The 23,183-nt window shown below is 41.7% G+C and overlaps 1 protein-coding gene across 2 annotated transcripts in view; it reads right to left on the reverse strand.

The window, feature by feature from the left end:
- The window catches only part of LOC125466003 (guanine nucleotide-binding protein G(I)/G(S)/G(O) subunit gamma-7), a 155,811-nt gene that overhangs the window by 21,183 nt on the left and 111,445 nt on the right, over positions 1-23,183 (reverse strand). For both annotated transcript variants that reach the window (XM_048560077.2, XM_048560078.2), the window contains exon 3: positions 1,946-2,057. In XM_048560077.2, coding sequence (XP_048416034.1) covers positions 1,946-2,026 — 81 coding nt within the window. In that variant the 5' untranslated portion in view covers positions 2,027-2,057. The remainder of the gene's footprint in view (positions 1-1,945; positions 2,058-23,183) is intronic.

Consider the following 23,183-nt stretch of genomic DNA (forward strand, 5'->3'; position numbering starts at 1 on the left):
AGATTTCAAAGGCTTCTTCATCCTGAATTATTTGAGGTATAATAAATGTATTAGCGATAAACTATTTATCCATGACTTCACCAGCCTGCAGAATATATTTAGAGTGATGGCTTGTTGCAAACATCTTAAGCTTTATATAAACGTAATATCGCTAATTTATTACTATTGCTTGTGCAAATTTAAGTACAATTATGTCTACAGAATTCATATTTCCCTTGTGTGTTGTGGATAAATTTAATGAAGCAGAGGCAATTATTAATGATATTGTTGAATTCTTCTAATTCCGTTTCTGATAAAGTCTAAAACCTCCCATAGGTCATAAGTACAGAAGGTATTTGTTTATTTATTCATTCTGTCAGGTACAACAATCACCAAATAAAGAAATTGGTAAGTATGTAGAAGGAACCCCCAAAAAACAAGTCCCTCAAATTCAAAAGTAGCCATCAAGAAAATCTGAAAAGGAACGATTGAAAAAAGAAGTGACTTTGATCCCTGATATCCCTTCTGAACTTCAGAGAAGAAATTGGCGAAAGATAAAATTCCGAACCACTTGCCTGCTCAAATTGGAGTCAATAATAAACAAAACAAAAGGGAGTGGGGGGCAGTGGCGGCGGTAGGAGATAGAGAAATAACCATCATTTTCAAAACAATAATTAAGCATTAGACTCACTCACTGGCTTTGTGTATTCATTCAATAAATATCTCAGAAATACAAATCAGACAAGATTCCAGACTGATTTTTCACCTCTACTGAATTAGTTGACCTCAAACCAGGGTATAGTAGGGAATCTATAACTGACCATTAATTTGACAGCATAGCAATGAAAAATCCATTTGGACTCTTCTTTGATTCTAATCCAGTGTACCTTATTTAGAAGTGTGCATATAAATGAAGCTCTATGATGTTTCCTGATAGTTTAATAATTTTCTACTGTAAAGATGGATGCATTAATAATAGCTTGTGGATTAAACACAAACTCACATGCCCAAGTAACAGCATTTCAGCAAAGCTAATGCTTTCAAGAGAGGAGGAAAAACAAAATCAATGAGACACAAAAATTACATAACAGATTTGACACACTTTCCACAAGAAGCAATATTGTGAATATTCAACATCGGAATCAAGAAACAGAAAATGCTACAAAATTCATTAAATGTGGCATTACCTGTGGACATACAATTAAGAGTTGACATTTCAGTTTGATGACCAGACTAAACGTCAATCTGGAAGATCAAGATAACAAAGTGTGGAGCTGGATGAACACAGCAGGCCAAGCAGCATCTTAGGAGCACTAAAGCTGATGTTTCGGGCCGAGACCCTTCATCAGAGAGGGGGATGGGGAAAGGGAACTGGAATAAATAGGGAGCGGGGGAGGCGGACCGAAGAAAAGAAGATAGGTAGAGAGGAGAGTATAGGCGGGGACGTAGGGAGGGGATAGGTCAGTCCAGGGAAGATGGACAGGTCAAGGAGGCGGGATGAGGTGGTAGGTAGGAAATGGAGGTGTGGCTTGAGGTGGGAGGAAGGGATGGGTGAGAGGAAGAACAGGTTAGGGAAGCAGAGATAGGCTGGGCTGGTTTTAGGATGCAGTGGGGGGAGGGGACGAGCTGGGCTGGTTTTGTGATGCAGTGGGGGGAGGGGAAGAACTGGGCTGGTTTTGGGATGCAGTAGGGGAAGGGGAGATTTTGAAGCTGTGAAGTCCACATTGATACCATTGGGCTGCAGGGTTCCCAACCTGGAAGACCAACCTTGTTTCTCTTTGCATAGATGCTGCCAGATCTGTTGAGTATTCCTTAGGATTATTTTGCAATTACGTACACTAATTAACTGGCTTAAACATACTCTTCTCTTCAGTTCGGAAGGGGTACCGGGGATCAAAGTCATTATTTTTTTAAAAACACAACCTAATTATTTAGCAAGTCCTTCCTGCTCATCAAATCACCTCACCTTGATTCTCTCAATGCCTGCTTCAATCCTCAGTTGTTCCACGAGTTTCCGTGCTTGTGCTATGTTGTTAGTTGTTGACATTGTTTGCCATCTATTCTAGGCCAAGGCCAATCTGTAAAACAGTAAAAAAGATTTTTATGAAAAACTCAAAGTACAAGAACTTCCAATATTTACCATTGGATTCAATTTCGCTCTTCAGCCCCACGGTCCTGTTTTGAAAGAATTAACTGTATCAGAACAAATATCAAAATTGGCATTTATAATTATTTTTTGAAAATAACAATCCTATTTTACGCAAAAGGCGTTATGATCATCATAAATAATACGTCCCAGTGATTCACTGGCAAATTGTCTTTGTACTCCCAAAAGTCTTGCTGCTGTGAAGTTTTGCACAAAATTTCAATAAACACAACAGGCTGAATGTATTATAGAAGGCCGACTGCTGCAGCCAAAATCTGGTTGATGGTGGTGGTTCATGGTTTCACTTTGTTCCCTGATGGAGATATGTATTCCTGGCAATGTCCAGTTAAGTAACTTTAGTAAGTTTGATGGCATCAAGGCTGTAATACCAGGGCAGCTCACCTCAAATGATTGGGAGAGGCTGATCTCAGTGGTAGGGATGGGGATTCAATCATCTGCCATCTATTCTGGGGACAGTGGTGTAGGCCACAAGGTTCCACACAAAAAACAAGAATGGCCCCAACCATCTCCTCAATGAGAGGAGAGGCTATTAGGTTTTACGAATCTGCCTCTCCGTCCAGTGGTGGACTGCCTCACAAGTGGCCAATGCTTTCGCCACTGCGAAATGGCACAGCAGCAGGAAGATATGGGCCCCTCCACCTTCCTGCCTCCTAGCACATCGCCAAGGACTGATAAAATTCCTTCGACATATTTTGCATTTTGCAAGCCAGGCTGGATACTCTGACTGATTTGTGACAATCAAAACAATAAGGGGCAAATCATGTCCTTTTGACTTGATAAAAGAAAAGGGGAAGAAAGTTAAGGTTGAGTAGAATCTGAACAAAATCATATTGTGTTAACACCTGATTCAAATGTAGCCACTCAACCCCATAATTAAATCTATTGGGCTAGTCAAACATTTCTCAGCGCTAACGAATTTAGTTTTCCTTTTACATTTGTTTGTACTAAGATACAAGCCGACAAAAGTACTTAGACACTCCATTGTCGAATTGGAAATGATCAGAAAAGCTGCCACAAAGTCTTGATGCCAATTTGTAAATATTTAATCAAAATTCTTGCAAGTAAATCTTGTTTTTTTGCATAGTTTTTAATGCAAAGAGGTGAAAACATACTAGTTTTTTCCACTGGTGCTATTTTAATTCAGATTCCAAAAGAACAATAATTGTAAGCAAGATTGAGTACACAGTTTGCACTAGTAATTCACCTTACTCCTCTTTGCAGCAACGTCATACAGCCAGCAAACATTGAGAGCATTTAATTAACACCCACTTAGTTAAGATCTAAAATGTATCAATATTAAAGCAGCTGGTAATCAGCTTCTCCTTTTTATTGTCTCTAAACGAAATCTGAACATTGAACTAAAGCAACAGGATGTTTTAGGGGCTGGTATGAAAGCAATATCAGATGCTTCTCAGAGCTTTATGGGAAGTTAGAGAAGAGATTTCTGGGCCCCTTGGTGAGATATATGTGTATCATCGACAGCCATTGGCGAGATGCCGGAAGACGAGGGATTAACTAATGTGATGCCATTATTTAAGAAAAGCTGTAAAGAAAAACCAGGGAGCCTTACATTAGTGGTGGGAAAGTTGTTGCATGAGATTCCAAGGGCAAGATTTACATGCATTTGGAACGGCAAGGACTGGTTAGCAATAGTCAACATGACTTAGTGAGACATGATTTCCCATGCACAAAGATTGAGTTTTTTTTTGAAAAAGAGGTTACAAAAAAGTTTGAAGTAGTTAAGCGGTAGATGTTGTCTTCAGTCGGACTTCAGCAAAGCATTCAACAAGGTTCCGCATGGAAGTGGTTAGTAAGGTAAGATCACATGGGATTCACAGGGAGCTAGCCACAAGAACCAGTTTCAGCTGTGATCTTGGGTTCACGTTGCACCACATGTAACCCCACCACATTGTTCTACATCTGTAAAATCTTCCCTACTGTCCTGTTTTTACAGTGTTGCCTTCATAAATTGTTATGATCTCCTACCTTAATTAGTTTGTACAGTTTTAAATTACTTACCATTTTGGTCAGAATATCAGCATGCGACTCTTAGACCTATCATGTTATTCCAATCATTTAATTTGTTTCCAGCACCACCTTATTTTGAATTTTTTGTAATTATCTCTCTGACTCACTTAATCAGATGAAAGGTCATCCAGCTGTTGACACTTTACTCACATCATCCAACATTGTTGGTCACCTGCACAGGCTAATTATCTGACACACCACTCACACTTGTTGTATGATCTTTTGATCTCTCTGCCTATAAACTCCATGTTCTTCGTGCTTCTCTATCACTACGCCTTGCGAAGGAGCTATGTTCCGAAAGCTTGTGTTTTCAAATAAACCTGTTGGACTGTTACCTGGAAACGTGTGACATCTGAAATTAGCTTGAAGATAGGAGACAGAGGTTAGTAGGTTTGCAGAAGACATCAATATAGGTGGTGTAGTGGACAGTGAAAATTATCTCAGTACAACAGGACCTTGATAAGATGGGCCAATGAATAGCAGATGAGTATAGATAAATATGAGGTGTTGCACTTTGTTAAGGCAAACCAGGGGAGGGCCTATACAATTAATCTAAGGTTTTGGAGTAGATTTGTAGCTCGGGTTGTGGGTGTTGAGGTTGGTTGGCTCATTGAGCTGGTTTGTTGTTCTGCAGACATTTCGTTACCGTGCTTGGTAACATCATCAGTGCAGGCTCTGATGAAGCATCCGTGTATTTTCCTGCCCAGTTTTTAAACTCTGGAGTCCGTTGCGATGGATTGTCTCCCTTCCTGATTTCCTCCATAGTGGAATGTGTATGGGGTCCAGTTCAATGTGTTTATTAATGAGGATGTTACCAAGCATGGTAACGAAACGTCTGTGGAACAACAAAACAGCTCGGCGAGCCAACCAACCTCAACCCGAGCTACAGATGACATGGCACTCCACGAAGCATGTTATTAATAATCACATTGAACTCGACTCCATATACATTCCACTGCGGAAGAAACCCAGAAGTGAGGCAATCTATCACAACAGACCCCAGAGTTTAAAAACCAGGCGGGAAAACACCAACGCTTCATCTGAGGCTGCATTGAGGGTGTTACGAAGCATCATAATGAAACATCTGCGGGACAACAAACCAGCTCAGCGAGCCAACCAACCTTATACACTTAATGATAGGATCCTGGGGAGTGTTGCTGAACAAACAGAACCAAAGGGGCATGGTTCCTTGAAAGAGGTGGAATCACAGATAGACAGGGTGGTGAAGGGTTCTGCTTGCCTTCACTGACAAAAATGATGAGTACAGGAGTTGGGACATCATGCTATGGCTGTACAGGTTACCGGTGAGGTCACATTTGGAATACTGAATACAATTCTGGTTACAATTCAATTCTGGTCTTTTTCCCCCAGAGTGTTGGAGGTTGAGGGTTGACCTTATAGAAGTTTACAAAATCATGACGGGCATGGATATGGTGAATATGCAAGGTCTTTTTTTCTTAGGTAATGGAGTCCAAAATTAGATCCATAGATTTAAGGTGAGGGGGAAAAGATTTAAAAGGGACCTGAAGAATAACCTTTTCATACAGAGGGTGGTGCGTGTATGGAATGAGCTGCCACAGGAAGTGGAGGTGGGTGTAATTACAACATTTAAAACATTCTTCTTCTTCTGACTACTTCTTCATGATCTAAACCACAGGCTTGGGAGGATTGTTGAAGGAGCTTTGGCAAATTCCAACAGTGCATCTTATAGTTGTGGTGCAGGAACTAAACATTTAAAATTGTATTTGGAGTGTGAATCACACAGATGCAGAATATTCCATTCCACTTTTGCCTCACACCTTTATAGATGGTGGGAATATTGAGGAGACAGATAGCGAGTTACTTGACAATAAAATCCTAGCTTCTGGCCTGATCTTATACCTGTTTTATTTATGTGGCTGGGCCAGTATCCCAGGGTGCTGGTAGTGACATTATGCAATGCAATTAAAAACTTTGTCTAATTCCTGGAAAACATTAAACTGACTCACCAACCTACCACTTGCAATCAACTATACCTCCCCAAGGGACCCAATATTGCACCATCCCTTTCCAGTCTACTCGATTCATTGTAAGCAGTATTCACATCACAGTATATTGGACCAACACATTATTGTACCTTATGCATAAATTCTGATCACTAATACTGAACAGTCGTAATAACACTTCTGTTATTGAAGCAGCCTTAGTTGGTCGAAGATGTTCCAAAACCAAGGAGGGAAAAAACAGGTTTGACCTTTAAACGATATTCCTGGGTGCAATAACCTACAATTCAGTTTGCACTGTAATTTTTATTGAAGAAATGTGTCTGAACAAATCTCCACAATGGTCTCATTTTGAATACTGGTAAAAAGCATCAGCTGAATAGCTGTTGAAATACAAAGTTTTGGGTTGTCAATTATATTTTACTTTCTTCATGCTGCATAAATGTTGGAGCAATCACTGGAAATCCTCAGGGTACTTTGCATCAGTTTTCACAGTGAAAGTCGCTAACAGCATACCAGAGTTTCAAGCGAGTCAGGGTAGAGGTAAATGTAGTGGCTCTTACTAAGGTGGTGGTGGGGGCAAGATGAAAGGTCTGAAGATGGATAAATTGTCAGAATGAGATGTGCTTGACCCTAGAGTTCTGAAAGAGATAGCTGAGGAGATTGTGGAGGCATTGGTGGTGATCTTTCAGAAATCACTGGAGTCAAGAAGAGTCCAAGAAGACTAGAAAATAGCTAAGGTAACACCTGTGTTTAAAAAGGGAGGGAGACTGAGTACTTAGAAATGCATGGTAAAATAGGGTTGACACAGCACGGCTTCACCAAGGGGACACCATGCCTGGCAAATCTGTTGGAATTCTTTGAGGAGATAATGAAAGCTAGTGGAAGTGATCTCTGTGGAGTCCTAGAAGGTGTCACACAAAAGGCTGCGAAATAAGATAAGGGCCAGTGGTGTTCAGGGAAAGGTACTGGCAAGGACAGAGGTTTGGCTGACTGGCAGAGTGCAGAGAGTAGGGATAAAGTAGGCTTCTTCAGAATGGCAGCCAGCAACTAGTGGAGTTTCAAGGGGTCAGTGCTGGGACCATAACTATTCAGATTATACATGAATAATCTCAATGAAATAACAGAGGACATTGTTGCTAAGTTTGTAGGTGACACAAAAACAACAAAGGACAGGAGGCAGAGAGGCTACAAAGACGTGGACAGGCTACGAGAGAGGGTGAAGAAGTGGCCAATGGAATACAATGGGGGAAAATGTGAGGTTATGCACTTTGGTAGGAAGTAAAGAAGTGTCAATTATTTTCTAAATGGGAAAAAGCTTCAGAAATCTGAAGCTCAAAAGGGACTTAGGAGACCTATTTCAGGATTCTCTTCAGGTTAACGTGCAGGTTTGGTCGGCAGTTAGGAAGGCAAATGGAATGTCAACATTTCAAGAGAACTAGAATAGAAAACAGCAGAGATGTACTGCTAAGACTGTCTGAGGCTACGGTCACACCACATTTGGAATAGTGAACATTGCTTCAGGCCCTGTATTTAAGGAAGGATATGCTGGAATTGGAAATGTTCCACAGAAGGTTTACAAGAACGATCCCAGGGTTGATGGGCTTGTCATATGAGGACTATAGGCCTGTAATCGATAGAGTTTAAAAGGATGAGGAGGGATTTCATTGAAACTTAAGAGTCCTGAAAGGCCTGGTATTATGGGTCAGACCAAATACCCTCAAACTATGTTAAGAAGATAGCCTAGCCCCTAACGTTTTCTCATTTTAAAGGCAAGTGCCACACATTGCATTCTGGATATAAGCGAAGACGATGGCCCAGCTTGCTGGACTTTATTAATTCAGAGACCCTGTCATGTTCTGGGGACCGAAGTTTGAATCCTGCCACAGCAGAAGGTAGAATGTGAATTCAATAAAAATATGGAATTAAGAGTCCAATGATGATCATTAATCCATTGTCAATTATTATAAGGTTCACTAATGCCCTTTAGGGAAGAAAACTGCTATCCTTGCTTGGACTAACATACATGTCATTCGAGACCCACAGCAATGTTGTTGGCTGTTAACTTCCCTCTAGGCATGGGCAATAAATGCTGGCCAAGCCAGCAAGGACCTCATCCTGTAAATGAATTTTTAATAATTCCATAGGTCAAACAATCAGTCTTGAGGCAAAACACAGTTTATTCATACATAGATTAAAAGACAACAAATTGGAATAACTTAATTCTATTGGGAAACTTAACAGATTAATAGATTAGTTAACTACTAAATTAACTGTTCCTATATCACAACATCCCATAAACAGAAAGAAAAAACAGCTTCCACCTCCAGCTTCGAGATCCCAACAGCAACTGCTACTGAACAACTAAAGCTGAAATTTCTGGCTCTGGGGGAGCTTCACCCCATCCACACAGGCTGCTTTTATTGTGCCAACTTAAAAAATGCAGGGCCTCACAAGCTGTTTCCTTTATTGGATTCAAATAGACAGCTTGGTACCTCTGTCTTAAAAACTCCCTTTAAGTAAAAAAAAGGACAAAGTACATCTCTTAAAGCCATAGTATAGTCACACTGAATACAGTAAATGTGGAGATGATGTTTCCACTAGTAGGAGAGACTAGGCCCCCAAAGGCAGAGCCGCAGGGCGACCCTTTAGAATCTAAAGGAGAAGGAATTTCTCTCCCCTACATCAAAGACATTTCCGAAATGACTGCCAGACTATTCAGACCTCTTGGCATCAGGGCAGCCCACAAACCCACCAACACACTAAAACAGCAGCTAATGAACTTAAAAGACCCGATACAGACAACAAATAAAACGAATGTCATCTACAAAATACCTTGCAAGAACTGTGACAAACACTACATTGGACAAACTGGCAGAAAGCTAGCCACCAGGATACATGAACATCAACTAGCAACAAAACGACATGACCCACTATCACTTGTATCCTTACATACAGATAAGGAAGGACACCACTTTGATTGGGACAACACATCCATCCTGCGACAAGCCAAACAGAGACACGCATGAGAATTCCTAGAAGCATAGCATTCCAACGGGAATTCCATCCACAAACACATCGATTTGGAGCCAATCTACCATCCCCCTGAGAAAAAGAACAGGAAATGACATCACCATCGCAGGAAATGACACCACCAACCCAAGGAAACCTAACCAGATAAATAGAAAGCGGGACATAACATCAGCGCTTCGGAGGCTCACTGATGATGTTACCTAGTATGGTGACGAAACGTCTGAAAAAGAACCTTCCAGCTCAGCGAGCAAACTCACATCCAGAACCTCAACCTGAGCTACAAATCTTCTCAAAACTCGCTTACAGTCCAATCCACTTATCATTGCTGTGTTAGCTCTTTAGTTGAGCAATATAAGTTACCTGACTCCTTGCCCGTCACCATATGCTTTCTTCTTTTCATGGGCATCTTTAGACATCAAGTCAAGCTCTCATGCAAGTTGAGCATACAAGCATTTTTTGAGAACAGTGCCACAGGGCAGAAATAAAGGCAAGAAGTTTAACTAATTTTTCCCTGCGGTGCTAGGATAAAAAGTGTATTCAACTGCAGCTAGGATGAGTTAACACAGAACCTACCAGGGACACAGCATGCTTGCCTGAATCTTTTTTCAGATTAAATAGGTTTTTTGTAGTCCTGCATTTAACTGAAGTATTTTACAATTTTTTGGTGATTGAACAGGATAATAAGCTAGGTTTTTAAAGTCACTTACTTAAATAAACACAATACATAAAAATACGCCAGTATTGTTTTCTGAGAAGAAAAGATTGTAGCTACCTATAAATGCTTAAATCTGCACTCTTGTTAAATGCATGGGTGGATTTTAAATGGTGTCCAAAAGTGTTATGGAATAACTCTTGCCAATAAAAACAGATTTCACGTGACTTAGTAAAATGTATTAAACACAAATCTAGGTCAGCACTTAAAAGTGCATACTGATATTATAGTAATTCAGTAAACATGTTTTTTAACAAAATCCCAAAGGGCCCCAAATGTTTTTATTACATTTTTAACTTTAAAAGAGAACAGATATTAGCTGACCTCAGCCACAGGCAGTTATAAAATAATCATATCACCTGTCTTTTGCATGGCTCTGGGAGAAAGTAAATCAACTACTGCCCAATCCTGATGGCCACCTGACAATGAGGCTACGGTCCAAAAGCTTGAGTTTTCAAACAAACCTGTTGGACTACAGCATGGTGTCGTGTGATTTCTAACCCATTCCTGATAATGACTGATTCCAAGAAAGCATGCTTTCATGAGTGTCAGGTTAGCCCAGGATCAAGCTCAGATGCAAGGCTCTTTTACTGTCCAATTAAGCAATTGCCTTATCTCACCACCACCTTATGAAGAGAAACTAGGGCCAGGCAATAAATGCTGGTTAGCCAGCCGCACTGCATCCTACTAGTAATAAAAACTAAACACAAGGAGCAACTTGTGAAAGAATTTTAGTTCAGTTGACCTTTACAGAAGAATCAGATAGATTAGTAATATTAAAAGATAATTAAAAATTCAATTCTAAAGGTTCTCATGTTATAAGTTTCATTTTAAAAAAGTGTAATATGGAAAGGAAAAAAGGCAGAGTAAAATGCCTTTTTTGAGGTTCCCGACATGATCAAAACTAGCCTTGAAGAAGTGGGATGTAAAGTTTTAAGCTGTTGATAATAATGTTGATTTAAAATTACGAAGAATTTCCATTTTTTTGTTCCTCACCCAATCCTATGACTTCCCAAAAAATATATATACAGCCAGTGAAATTCTTATAGTCATATCAGTAGTATAGATACCTACACCAGGTAATTTATGTACAGTGAAACATCATAAAGCCATGAGAAAATATCAGAATTTCCCCCCCCCCCCCAACCTGACAGGGAAGTCTGAGTCTTGGTTTAAAATGGTGGTGTTCAATACAAAAGCAAGAAAGTAATACAGAATGTTTATAATGGTTTTGATCAGTCCATGACTAGTGTCACGACTCACCGTGGCGACTTGCTGGAAATCAAGTCTCGCTATTCCCAGAATTGTGACAGAAGTTAAGGATTTTAAATTAAGTGTGCTAAATTAGGGAAAGTATCTGATTTTCAGATCCAGGTTAATAGAAAGCATGGCCCCGGTTTCTGTACTGAGCAAGAATTACTATTTTTTTTACAATAATTAGACTCTGGCTCCAGGTAAACAGTTATAAACTACTTGCATACAACACTAATAATGAAAATGTTAATCCCCCTATGAACACCCGCTTTGTCACATACACATACAAGAGACGTGGGAGAAACAGCGTGCAGAGAAAAACTGGAAAGACAGTTCATTACTCTTTGCTCCCAAGTTCTGTTAAGTTGGTTCTTACTGATGCAAGAGTTTCTTCCTGGCTTTCAAAAGGCACAAGATGGCACGGTCACTTCTAAAATGTCCCCGATTTATCAATTAGAAGTCACAGTTTACAGCAATTGCTGAAGAAAAGATTAACAGGATTTCTTCAGATTTAACGTAAGTTTTAATCATACAGAACTGAGCGCACAATCTGGAGATCAAAACCCTTCTCTGTAATTTGCTCCCAACTCCAAGCTGTTCAGTTACCCTGACAACCAATCACATGGTTGCTGGTAAGCAAAAGATCTTTTTCATCAGTTACTGGTCACTGGTCATTTTGGCAACCAATTTCCTGTTGCCAGAGCTTCACCAAAAATTGAGCCTTTCCACTCATTGTCTGCAACCACTTCAATTACCACTTGTTCAAGGAACTATTTAGGATGTTTGTATCGGGTTTCAAGTTACTTGTTTTGCTAAACATACAGCACCCTTGCAAAATACTGGCTTTTACAAAAGTTCTCTCTCATTTCAGTTCACAATTTAAAAAAAATACAAGTTTAGAAAAGACATGATCCTTACGCTAGGCCATTGTTTCCAACTCTGGTTACCACATTTGGTCTGTGGAACTTGTGGAAGTCTGTCGAAGTCCTCAAAAGTGTGGAAGAGATTTCCTAGCATGATTTTAGCTACAAGGTCAAGCTGGAGAAACTAATCCCCTTGGAACAGAGAAATCTTATATTTATGATGGGCTCACCCAAGACGGACATAGGAAAAAATGTTCCCATTAGCCAATAACGCAAGGACTTGGGGACATAGTGTGAAGTATGTGGATAAGGTGTAGGGGAACACTAAGAACTTTATGTCGTGAGTGGCAATGATCTGGAACTCACTGCCTACAAGGGTGGTACAAGCAAAGATGATGGATGATTTCCAAGTATTTTGATGAGAAGTTGGGGAGGAAATAAAACCTGCAGTGGTACAGGTACAGAATGAACAGATCAGACTGATTGGATTGATTTACAGAGTCTACAGCCTAATAAAACATAGGCTTGACGAGTGGTGTGGCCTTCTCCAGAGCCATAATGACTATGGCGTAGTCAACAGTCTTCTGACTCAGCTACAAGTGCCAATGCTATGCTAAGGTTGGTATGAACTGCATTGCTCTCACCCTCAACACAGACCACAGTACTGTTGAGGCGAGAAAGTGCTTATGTCAAAAGAAGAATGCTGGAAGTTTGAAAATTTAAGTCTGGTAAGTGCAGTCTGATATAGATCTATGAAGTGCATGTATCTTTATCACAACGTTTATAGAACACTTTTAACTTGCTGAAAGTGTTTTACAGAAACAAAAAAACTACATCTCATTCATGTCCTTCAGTGAAGGGAAATGTGCCACCCTCACCTCATCTGACTAACATCCAGACCCACTGCAATGTGGTTCACTCTCCTTGTTGGAGGTCAGTCATCTCAGCCCCATGCATCTCCACAGGAGTTCCTCAGGGTAGTGTCTGCAGAGTCATAGACTCGAATTCCAGGGTTTGACAACTGAAAGCATAGCCACTAAGGGTGAAGCAATACTGCTTGGGAATATACAAAAGCAATAATTAGAGGAGCCCAAATGCTCATTTGGATGGTGAGACCAGATGCAGAAGGCCGAATGACCTTCTTCAGTGTTGTAGCGTTTGAGATTTTTAAATATCTTGGAATTTGGAGTTAGAGAAATAGGGTCAGGAAAGGTAAAGCCAAACAGGCATTTGACAACAGATGAGAATTTTAAAATTAACAGGCTGCTTGACTAGGAACCAATTTAAATCAGCAAAAATGGGGGTAGATAGGGGAATGGGACTTTGTCAGAATTAAAGCATGGAATTGAATTTTGAATGACCTCAGGTTTGGGTAGATTATGGGAGACCAGCCAGGAGACTACAGGAACAATGAACCCTAGAGGTTACAAAGCCATCAGTTTTCTGGCAGATGATTGATCCTTGAGGGACATCAAAAGTAATGTGCAACAGCAGGAAGAGAAACCATTACAGCGATTCTCTGCCGACAATTAGTAGGTAAAAATATGGAATTACACTACAGTAATTCCACTCAACCGGAGAACAGTTGACAGACATTGCACGAAGGTGGCATAATAAAACCCAATGATTTCAGACCAGCATTCCTGTTAATTTTATTTCTTCTGAGTGGACCTCAACGGAACTGGAAGTCAATGCTATGAATGGCATCAGGTGTACAGACCTTCAGACCTACTTCTTACAGGGAACGTTGCTGCAGACAGGTTGAATAAAGGGTGAATTGGCAAAAATAGTCATTTGGACCTTGAATGTGAACAGCTTTGATACTGTGCCATGGTGGTTTGGGAGTGGTGAATGCACATGATTGAAAAGATGCATGCATGACATGTGGGGAATGATGGGAATGAGTCGGCAGTCAAAAAATAGTTAACTCAGGAGCTATATTTGGAGCGTAAAGTTCAGTGATCAACAGTCCACATAAAACTTCTATTTACAACTGGTACGCCACCAACTTAAGTAGGAATAGTGCTTCAACCTCCATTAATTAGCTGCTTCAAGCAAAATCATTTGTTTCCTCTTATGATGAAGCAACAAACCAATCCCAAATGATCATTTTAATTAGTCTCAGTGTAACCATTATAGCTATGACAGTAATAAAACATGACATAGTTTTATTTTCATAGAAATTTTGAACATTAAAAGGGGAACATGTCCTTTTTGGTGACTGGTGAACATGCTCACCAAACCAACGTAGCTGATAGTTTTTGGGTGCTTGAATCTAAAAATGGTATTGTGTCATTTCTAGAATGAAAAGAATTAAAATTCAAACCAGTGGAATTAAACATGAGACATGTGTCTATGTTGGACATCTTCATGTATGTGAAGTGCACTTTGCAAAGATTCGCTGTTGTAAATTGCTAATTTTACAACAATGGGATCTTTTCTATATTTTTTGCTTTCGTGATTTCTTACTTGTAAGTATATCTGGACAGCAAGTTACATTTCACAAGAGGCTACCTAAACTGTCGATGTGACTCTGGAGATGAGATTTTGGGCTTGAGCTTTGAGGCAGAAATGGCTCCTGTGGAGCTCAGACTGACTGTATATCTAGGAGGTCCCATTAAATCCCTGAACAACTTTTTCATGGACATAGCCACATGGACATATATTTGAGGCATGATCACAGCTTCAAAAAAAACAAGAAAAGAGCTGGTGGAAAGGTAAATATTTGATTTTTTTTTAAAAAGATGAAGCACAGTTGGCATTCCAGACACTTTTCAGGAAGGATTTCTCCATAACTGTGCTTTAAATTCCAGGTTATAAAGGAATGCTGTTGACTTACGCAAACCATTATAAAGATGGGCACAAAAAAATGGTTTTGTGAAAGACTGAACAGTACCATCTTTCATCACCGGTCTTGAGTCAAGAGTTGCACATATTTTGTATATTAGATAAGTCCATAAGGATGCCATTTTTCTTGATTACAGAGTCAGACTCATACAGCATGGAAACAGAGTCTTTGGTCCAACTCGTCCATGCTGACCATACAGGTTAATCTCACCCAGTCCCATTTGCCATCATTTGGCCTATATCCCTCAAAAATGCTTCTATTCAAATACCCATCCAGATGCCTTTTGCATGTAGTAATTATACTTCCTCGAGCAGGTGGTTCCATACATGCACCATCCTCTACATGAAGAAGTTACCCATCAGGGTCCTTGTTAAATCTTTCCTCTCTCATCTCAAACCCATGCCTTCTACTCTTGAACTCACCCACCCCAGGAAGAGACCTTGGCTATTCACCCTGACCATGCCCCTCATGATTTTACTGCCTATAAAAAAATTCACCCCTCCGATGCTCCAGGGAGAAAAGCCTATTCAGCCTTTGTCTACAACAAACTTTCCAGTCCCTGCAATACCTTTGAAAATAATTTCTGCACCCTCTCATGTTTAACATCTTTCTTGCAGAAGAGCGATCAGAATTGTACGTAGTGTTTTAAAAGTGGCCTCACCAATGTACAGCTGCAACATGACATCTGAACTCCTACACTCAATGTTCTGAACAACGAAGGCAAGTGTGCCAACAGCCTTTTTCCATCGCCCTAGCAACCTATTTTCAAGCAACTACGCACCTGCACCCCAGGTCTCTTCATTCGACAATGCTCCCCAGGACCTCACTATTAAGTGTATAGGTCCTGCTGATTTGCCCTACCAATGCAACACCTCACATTTATCTAAATTAAACTCCATCTACTTTTCCTCAGCCCATTGGCCCATCTGATCAAGGTCTCATTGTACTCAGATATTCTTCTCTGTGCACTACACCAGCTATTTTGGGGTTATTTGTGAACTTACTAACTATTTCCACACTGTAGGGAATCTCATCTAATCTCTTCTATATTCATCATTTTAATCAAATGATTTGGATGTGAAAAGCAATGGACTTAGCACCAATCCTTGTGACGCACCGTTGATCCAAAAAAACAACCCTCTACCAACACCCTCTGTCTCTTACGTTCAAGGCAATTTTGTATCCAATTAACTGGCTCTTGCTGGATCTAGATGTGATCTAATTTTACCAGCCACACTATCATGTGGAACCTTGCCAAATAGGTTACTGAAATTTCCTGTGAAAAAATTGCAAGGGTTACAGAGCTCTGACAGAGGACTGCACAGTCATGATGAGCTGAATGGGCTCCTTCTATGCTGTAGCCATTCTATAAGTTTATTTTTCCCGAAGCATTGGTGGAAAAACTATCAGCTGGAAAACAGGACCAATGCATAAACTATCTGAAGTGACTAGAACAGTGGAAGTTGAGAGGGTTACAGATCCTGGCTGATTTTAATAAGTAGGCCACATTTTAATAATTTTGTTCCTCCTGACTCAGTCAGAATCCTACCAAAAACCTCAGTACATACCTCACCTGCTCAGTTCACCTCGTTGTTTGCAATAAAGCTTTGCTGGCAGCTTAAATACAACTAGATTTAAGTCATTGCTCTGATTTCCTGCAGCACAAGCTTTTAGCTGAAACTGGCAAAGATAAAAAGTTGCTCTTCACAAATGGTGTAGTTTGTGGCCGCAAGTGGGTGATCTTAACCCCACCCACACCTTTTCTGATCTACTATCCTGTTTAATTTTGTTTATTAAGATATAGATGATATTTTCCTCTACCTAAGTACATTCCCTCATGTTTCTGTACTGAATGTTTATTCGGTCATTAACTACCCAGTCTGTGGGATTTCTGATATGTTCCAGCATTGCAGCCTATATTATTTCTCAGTATTCCTAAAACCCAGTTTGGTGTAATCTGTGAATTTTAACATTAAATTACTTGCACTCAGAATCAACCAAAATAACCAAATGTTATTGAAGATATAACTTAAAAGTTATATATAAGGAGATCTCTACATGGAAATGGCAGTGAGCTTACATCACTTTGTTATGCATGACGTATATTTTACAAGTTTGATTAAAAACTTAGTATTAGGGGTTCCTGTGGCACAGTGGCAGTGTACGTACCTCTGGGCCAGGAAACCCATTTGCTCCACAGGTTGGTATTAACATTTCTCAACAGGTTGAGTTAAAAACCTTCAAACTGATGGAGTAAATTGCAGCCCAGTCATTTGTCTGTCAAAACTAGTTATGTCATGCATTGCAATGGTTGTATGTTATTACATCCTTAATGTTTAGTTACCCCATCAATTTAAAAACAAAACAACCTGTTAAGTGCAATCTGGTTGACTACAAATATGTACACTTACAAAATACTATTTTTGCAAAACTGGCTGTTCTCTTGATGTATTCTAGGCAGATGAGCTAACTGTAAAATAAATTGCAGTCTGTGTCTTAATGTTGCAGTCGTAAGCCCACTACCTCTTATGAGTCAAGTCAAGCCATTGCATACTAGGAGATTCCACTCCTAGTCTATGCCATGACCATCTGCTCTCAGTTACAAATGCACTGGCTCAAAACAAAAATCAGTGATGTGGCTTGTTAACTGACCAGACTTACTGACGGGAATGTGGAAAACAACCCAGAACCAAACCTCATCAGCGATGGCCTCAATGGTGGAATAACATGATCGTACATTGATGTTATTGAGAACAAAAGACAATTTAGACAAAATATTGGAAGTTGATCCATCATAAATTCAAAAACAAAAACTGCTGGAGGAATACTCTTTTTTATTCAGATTTACAGTATTCACAGTTTTTTGGTATTTTTGACCACTGGAATTCAACTCCATCAGAAAACAAAACAGGAGAAAATGGACAAGAGTGCGAAATAAGGCAATACGACCATAAGACATAGGAGCAGAAATTAGGCCATTCAGCCCATTAAGTATACTCCGCCATTCAATCATGGCTAGTAAGTTCCTCAACCCCATTCTCCTGCTTTCTCTCCATAACCCTCGATCCCTTGATAATCAAGAACCTATCTCAGTCTCAAATGTGCTCAATGACCTAGCCTCCACAGCCTTCTGAGGCAGTGAATTCCACAGATTCACCACTCTCTGGCTGAAGAAGTTTCTCCTTATCTCCGTTCTAAAAAGGTCTTTTCTTTACTCAAAGGTTGTGCCCTCGGGTCCTAGACTCTCCTACCAATGGAAGCATCTTCCCTACATCCACTCTGTCCAGGCCATTCAGTACTCAATGTTTCAATTAGATCCCCCCTCATCCTTCTAAACTCCAATCAGTATAGTCCCAGAGTCCTTAAACCTTCCTCATATGTTAAGCTTCCCATTCCTGGGACCATTCTCATGAACCTCCTCTCCAGAACCAGTACATCCTTCCTGAGATATGGGGCTCAAAACTGCATGCAATCCTCCAAATGTGGCCTGACCAGCACCTTATAAAGCCTCTGCAGTACATCGCTGCTTTTACATTCAAGTCCTCTCAAAATAAATGCCAACATTGTATTTTCCTTCCTGGCTACTGACTCAACCTACAAGTTTACCTTGAGTGAAACTTGGACTAGAACTCCCAAGTCTCTTTGCACTTCAGATTTCTGAATTTTCTCCCCACTTAGAAAGTGGTCCATGCTTTCCCATGTTATACTCCATCTGCCACTTCTTTGTTCATGCTCCTAAACTGTCCAAGCCTTCTGCAGCCTCGCCACCTCCTCAATACTACCTGTCCCTCCACCTATCTTTGTATCGTCTGCAAACTTAGCCAGAATGCTCTCAGTTCCTTCATCTAGACCATTAATGTACCAAGTGAAGAGCTGTGGTCAGCACCGACCCTTGTGGAACACCACTCATCACCGGCTGCCATCTCAGGAAAGGCCCCTTTATCCCTACTCCGGCCATCTGGCAGATAGCCAATCTTCTATCCATGCTAGCACCTAGCCTCTGACACTGTGGGACCTTATCTTACTCAGCAGCCGCCTGTGTGGCATCTTATCAAAGGCCTTCTTGAAGTCCAGGGAGATAACAACCATTGGCTCTCATTGGTCTACCCTGCTCATTACTTCCTAAAAGAATTCGAGCAGATTTGTCAGGCATGACCTTCCATTGACGAAAGCATGCTGACTTTTCCCTATTTTGCTATACACTTCCAAATATTCAGAAATCTCATCTTTTACACTAGATTCCAAAATTTTGCCCACAACAGAGGTTAGGCTAACCGGCCTGTAATTTTCTGTCTTTTGCCTCACTCCCTTTTTAATTAGGGTGTCATATTAGCAATTTTCCAGTCCTCTAGGATCCTCCCCGACTCTAGAGATTCCTGAAAGATCACCATCAACGCTTCCACTATCTACTTCAGGACTCGGGCGTAGTCCATCTGGTCCAGGTGATTTGTCGACCTTCAGGCCAATCAGTTTTACTAGTGCTTTTTCCTTGGTGATGGCTACCACATTCAGCTCTGCCCCCGGTTCTCGAAGTTTTGGATATTAGAACATAGAACATAACAGCACAGTACAGGCCAAGATAATAAAGTGTGAAGCTGGATGAACACAGCAGGCCATACAGCATCTCCGGAGCGCAAAAGCTGACGTTTCGGGCCTAGACCCTTCATCAGAGAGGGGGATGGGGTGAGGGTTCTGGAATAAATAGGGAGAGACGGGGAGGCGGACCGAAGATGGAGAGAAAAGAAGATAGGTGGAGAGGAGAGTATAGGTGGGGAGGGGATAGGTCAGTCCAGGGAAAATGGACAGGTCAAGGAGGTGGGATGAGGTTAATAGGTAGGAAATGGAGGTGCAGCTTGGGGTGGGAGGAAGGGATGGGTGAGAGGAAGAACAGGTTAGGGAGGCAGAGACAGGCTGGGCTGGTTGTGTGATGCAGTGGGGGGAGGAGACGAACTGGGCTGGGTTTTGGGATGCGGTGGGGGAAGGGGAGATTTTGAAGTTGGTGAAGTCCACATTGATACCATTGGGCTGCAAGGTTCCCAAGCGGAATATGAGTTGCTGTTCCTGCAACCTTCGGGTGGCATCTTTGTGGCACTGCAGGAGGCCCATGATGGACATGTCACCTAAAGAATGGGAGGGGGAGTTGAAATGGTTCGCGACTGAGAGGTGCAGTTGTTTATTGCGAACCGAGCGGAGGTGTTCTGCAAAGCGGTTCCCAAGCCTCCGCTTGGTTTCCCCAATGTAGAGGTAGCCACAACAGGTACAATGGATACAGTATACCACACTGGCAGATGTGCAGGTGAACCTCTGCTTAATATGGAAAGTCATCTTGGGGCCTGGGATGGGGGTGAGGGAGGTGGTGTGGGGGCAAGTGTAGCACTTCCTGCGGTTGCAGGGGAAGGTGCCAGGTGTGGTGGAGTTGAATGGCAGTGTGGAGCGAACAAGGGAGTCACAGAGAGAGTGGTCTCTCCGGAAGGCAGACAAGGGTGGGGATGGAAAAAATGTCTTGGGTGGTGGGGTCGGATTGTAGATGGCGGAAGTGTCGGAGGATGATGCGTTGTATCCGGAGGTTGGTGGGGTGGTGTGCCGGACACCTCCGCTCTGTTCGCAATAAACAACTGCACCTCCCAGTCGCAAACCATTTCAACTCCCCCTCCCATTCTTTAGATGACATGTCCATCATGGGCCTCCTGCAGTGCCTCAATGATGCCACCCGAAGGTTGCAGGAACAGCAACTCATATTCCGCTTGGGAACCCTGCAGCCCAATGGTATCAAAGTGGACTTCACCAGCTTCAAAATCTCCCCTTCCCCCACCGCATCCCCAAAACCAGCCCAGTTCGTCCCCTCCCCCCACTGCGTCCCAAAACCAGCCCAGCCTGTCTCTGCTTCCCTAACCTGTTCTTCCTCTCACCCATTCCTTCCTCCCACCCCAAGCCGCACCTCCATTTCCTACCTACTAACCTCATCCCACCTCCTTGACCTGTCCGTCTTCCCTGGACTGACCTATCCCCTCCCCACCTACACTCTCCTCTCCACCTAGCTTCTTTTCTCTCCATCTTCGGTCCGCCTCCCCATCTCTCCCTATTTATTCCAGAACCCTCACCCCATCCCCCTGTCTGATGAAGGGTCTAGGCCCGAAACGTCAGCTTTTGTGCTCCTGAGATGCTGCTTGGCCTGCTGTGTTCATTCAGCCTCACACTTTATTATCTTGGATTCTCCAGCATCTGCAGTTCCCATTATCTCTAGCACAGTATAGGCCCTTTGGCCCTCGATGTTGTGCCAACCTGTCATACTGATCTGAAGCCCATCTAACCTACACTATTCCATATACTTATCCAATGACGACTTAAATGTACCTAAAGTTGGCAAATCTACTACCAATGGGAGGTCATGCCTGACAAATCTGTGTGAATAGTGTCTTTCACCGTGAAGACTGACGCGAAGTAATTATTCAGTTCCTCGGCCCTTTCCTTGTTCCCTACTATCATCCTTCCACCGTCATTTTTTAGTGGTCCAATGTCCATTTCTGCCTCTCTTATGCCATTTATATACCTAAAGAAACTCTTACAGTCTTCATTTGTATTACTGGCTAGCTTACCCTCATATTTAATCTTCTCCCTCCTTTTGTTGCTTTCAGTTGGTCTTTGTAAGCTTCCCAGTCCTCTGGTTTCCCACTGCCCTTTGCCACATTATATGCATTATCTTTGCTTTTATGCTACCACTGACTTCCTTAGTCAGCCATGGTTGTCTCATCCTCCTTGTACCATGCTTCTTTTTCCTCATGATGAATTTTTGCTGCGTCTCTTGAATTACTCCCAAAAACTCCTGCCATTGTCGTTCCACTGTCTTTCCTGCTAAGCTCTTCTTCCAGTCAATTCTGCCCAGCTCCTCCTTCATACCTCTGGAGGTCACCTTTATTCAGCTGTAATACCATTTCCTCGGATTCTATCTTCTCCCTCTTAAATTGCACTGTTATGTACACAATAACAAACACCTCACAGTTTGCCAATAAACTTTGCAGCAAAATAAACACAATCAAGAACGGCTTTCCTCCAAGTGGCTTTTATTTTAATTCATTCATTCATTCATGAGAAAGAGGTGGCGACCTGCCTTCTTGAACTGCTACAGTCCACATGCTGTGGATTTACTCTCAAATGTTGTTAGGAAGGAAATTCCAGGATTTTGACTCAGTGACACTGCAGGAACAATGATGTATTTCCAAGTAAAAATGGTAACTGTCTTGGAGGGGAGTTTGCAGGTGATGTAAGTGATTATGTATTTGAAACTTGCTAGCTAGGGCCCATCGCTGAATTTCTAAAGTGTGCCTTGTAGGTAGTACACAGTGCTGCTGCTGAGGGGTGGTGGTGGAGGGAATGGATGTCTGTGGCTACAGTGCCAATCAAATGGACTGCTTTGTCTTGGATGCTGCAAAGTTTCAAGTATTGTTTGAGCTACACCCATCCCGAAGAGTGTACAGTATTCCATCACACTCCTGACTTCTGCCTTGTAGCTGTTGGATAGTCTTTAGGGAGTCAGGAGGAGAGTTACTTACCACAGTATTCTTAGCTTCTGACCTGCTCTTACAGCCAGAGTTTATATGGCAAATCTAATTGAGTTTCTAACCAATGGTAACCCCCAGGACGTTGATAGTGGGGGATTTAGTGTTGGCAACAGCATTGAAGGTCCCGGGGGGGGGGGGGGGGGGGGGGGGGGGGGGGGGGGGAAGAGGAGGAGAGAGCTGCAGTGAGATTGTTTCTTACTGCTGATTGTCATTGCTGGGCAATTGTTACTTGGCACCTGTCAACTAAGCCTGGATATTGTTCAGATCTTGCTGCATTTCAACACTGACTACTTCAGAATCAGAGTTTTCAGTATAAGCACCATGGTGGTGCATAGACTTTTACTTCCAGGGATTGTACAAGACAAGACAAGACAATGCATCTTTTCGTGAACAGCAGTTCAGGTACGTACACTCAAATGTTTCAGCAGAGTGTAGTTATGACATAACGGAGCACCCCTATTGTCAGAGCAGTATCTACATTACTTGAAATTGTTATATATGTTATCTTCAAAAGGAACTGAGAGCCAACAGAAAGGAAATACATAAGAAAGTTTCCTGAAGGGAAAATTTAAAAAAAGACAAAGATGGAGTTAACTTTGTATTTAGTGCTAGCTACAGCTAACCCAAGAGTTCTTGATATTAGGATCATAGAATCCCTATGGTACAGCAGCAGCCATTCAGCCCATCAGGTCTGCACAGACAGTCCAAAAGGGCATCCCACCCAGATTCAACACTACTATTCCCCAATCCTATCTCCC

This window comes from Stegostoma tigrinum, chromosome 30, assembly GCF_030684315.1.
Source record: "Stegostoma tigrinum isolate sSteTig4 chromosome 30, sSteTig4.hap1, whole genome shotgun sequence".
NCBI classification, from domain to species: domain Eukaryota; kingdom Metazoa; phylum Chordata; class Chondrichthyes; order Orectolobiformes; family Stegostomatidae; genus Stegostoma; species Stegostoma tigrinum.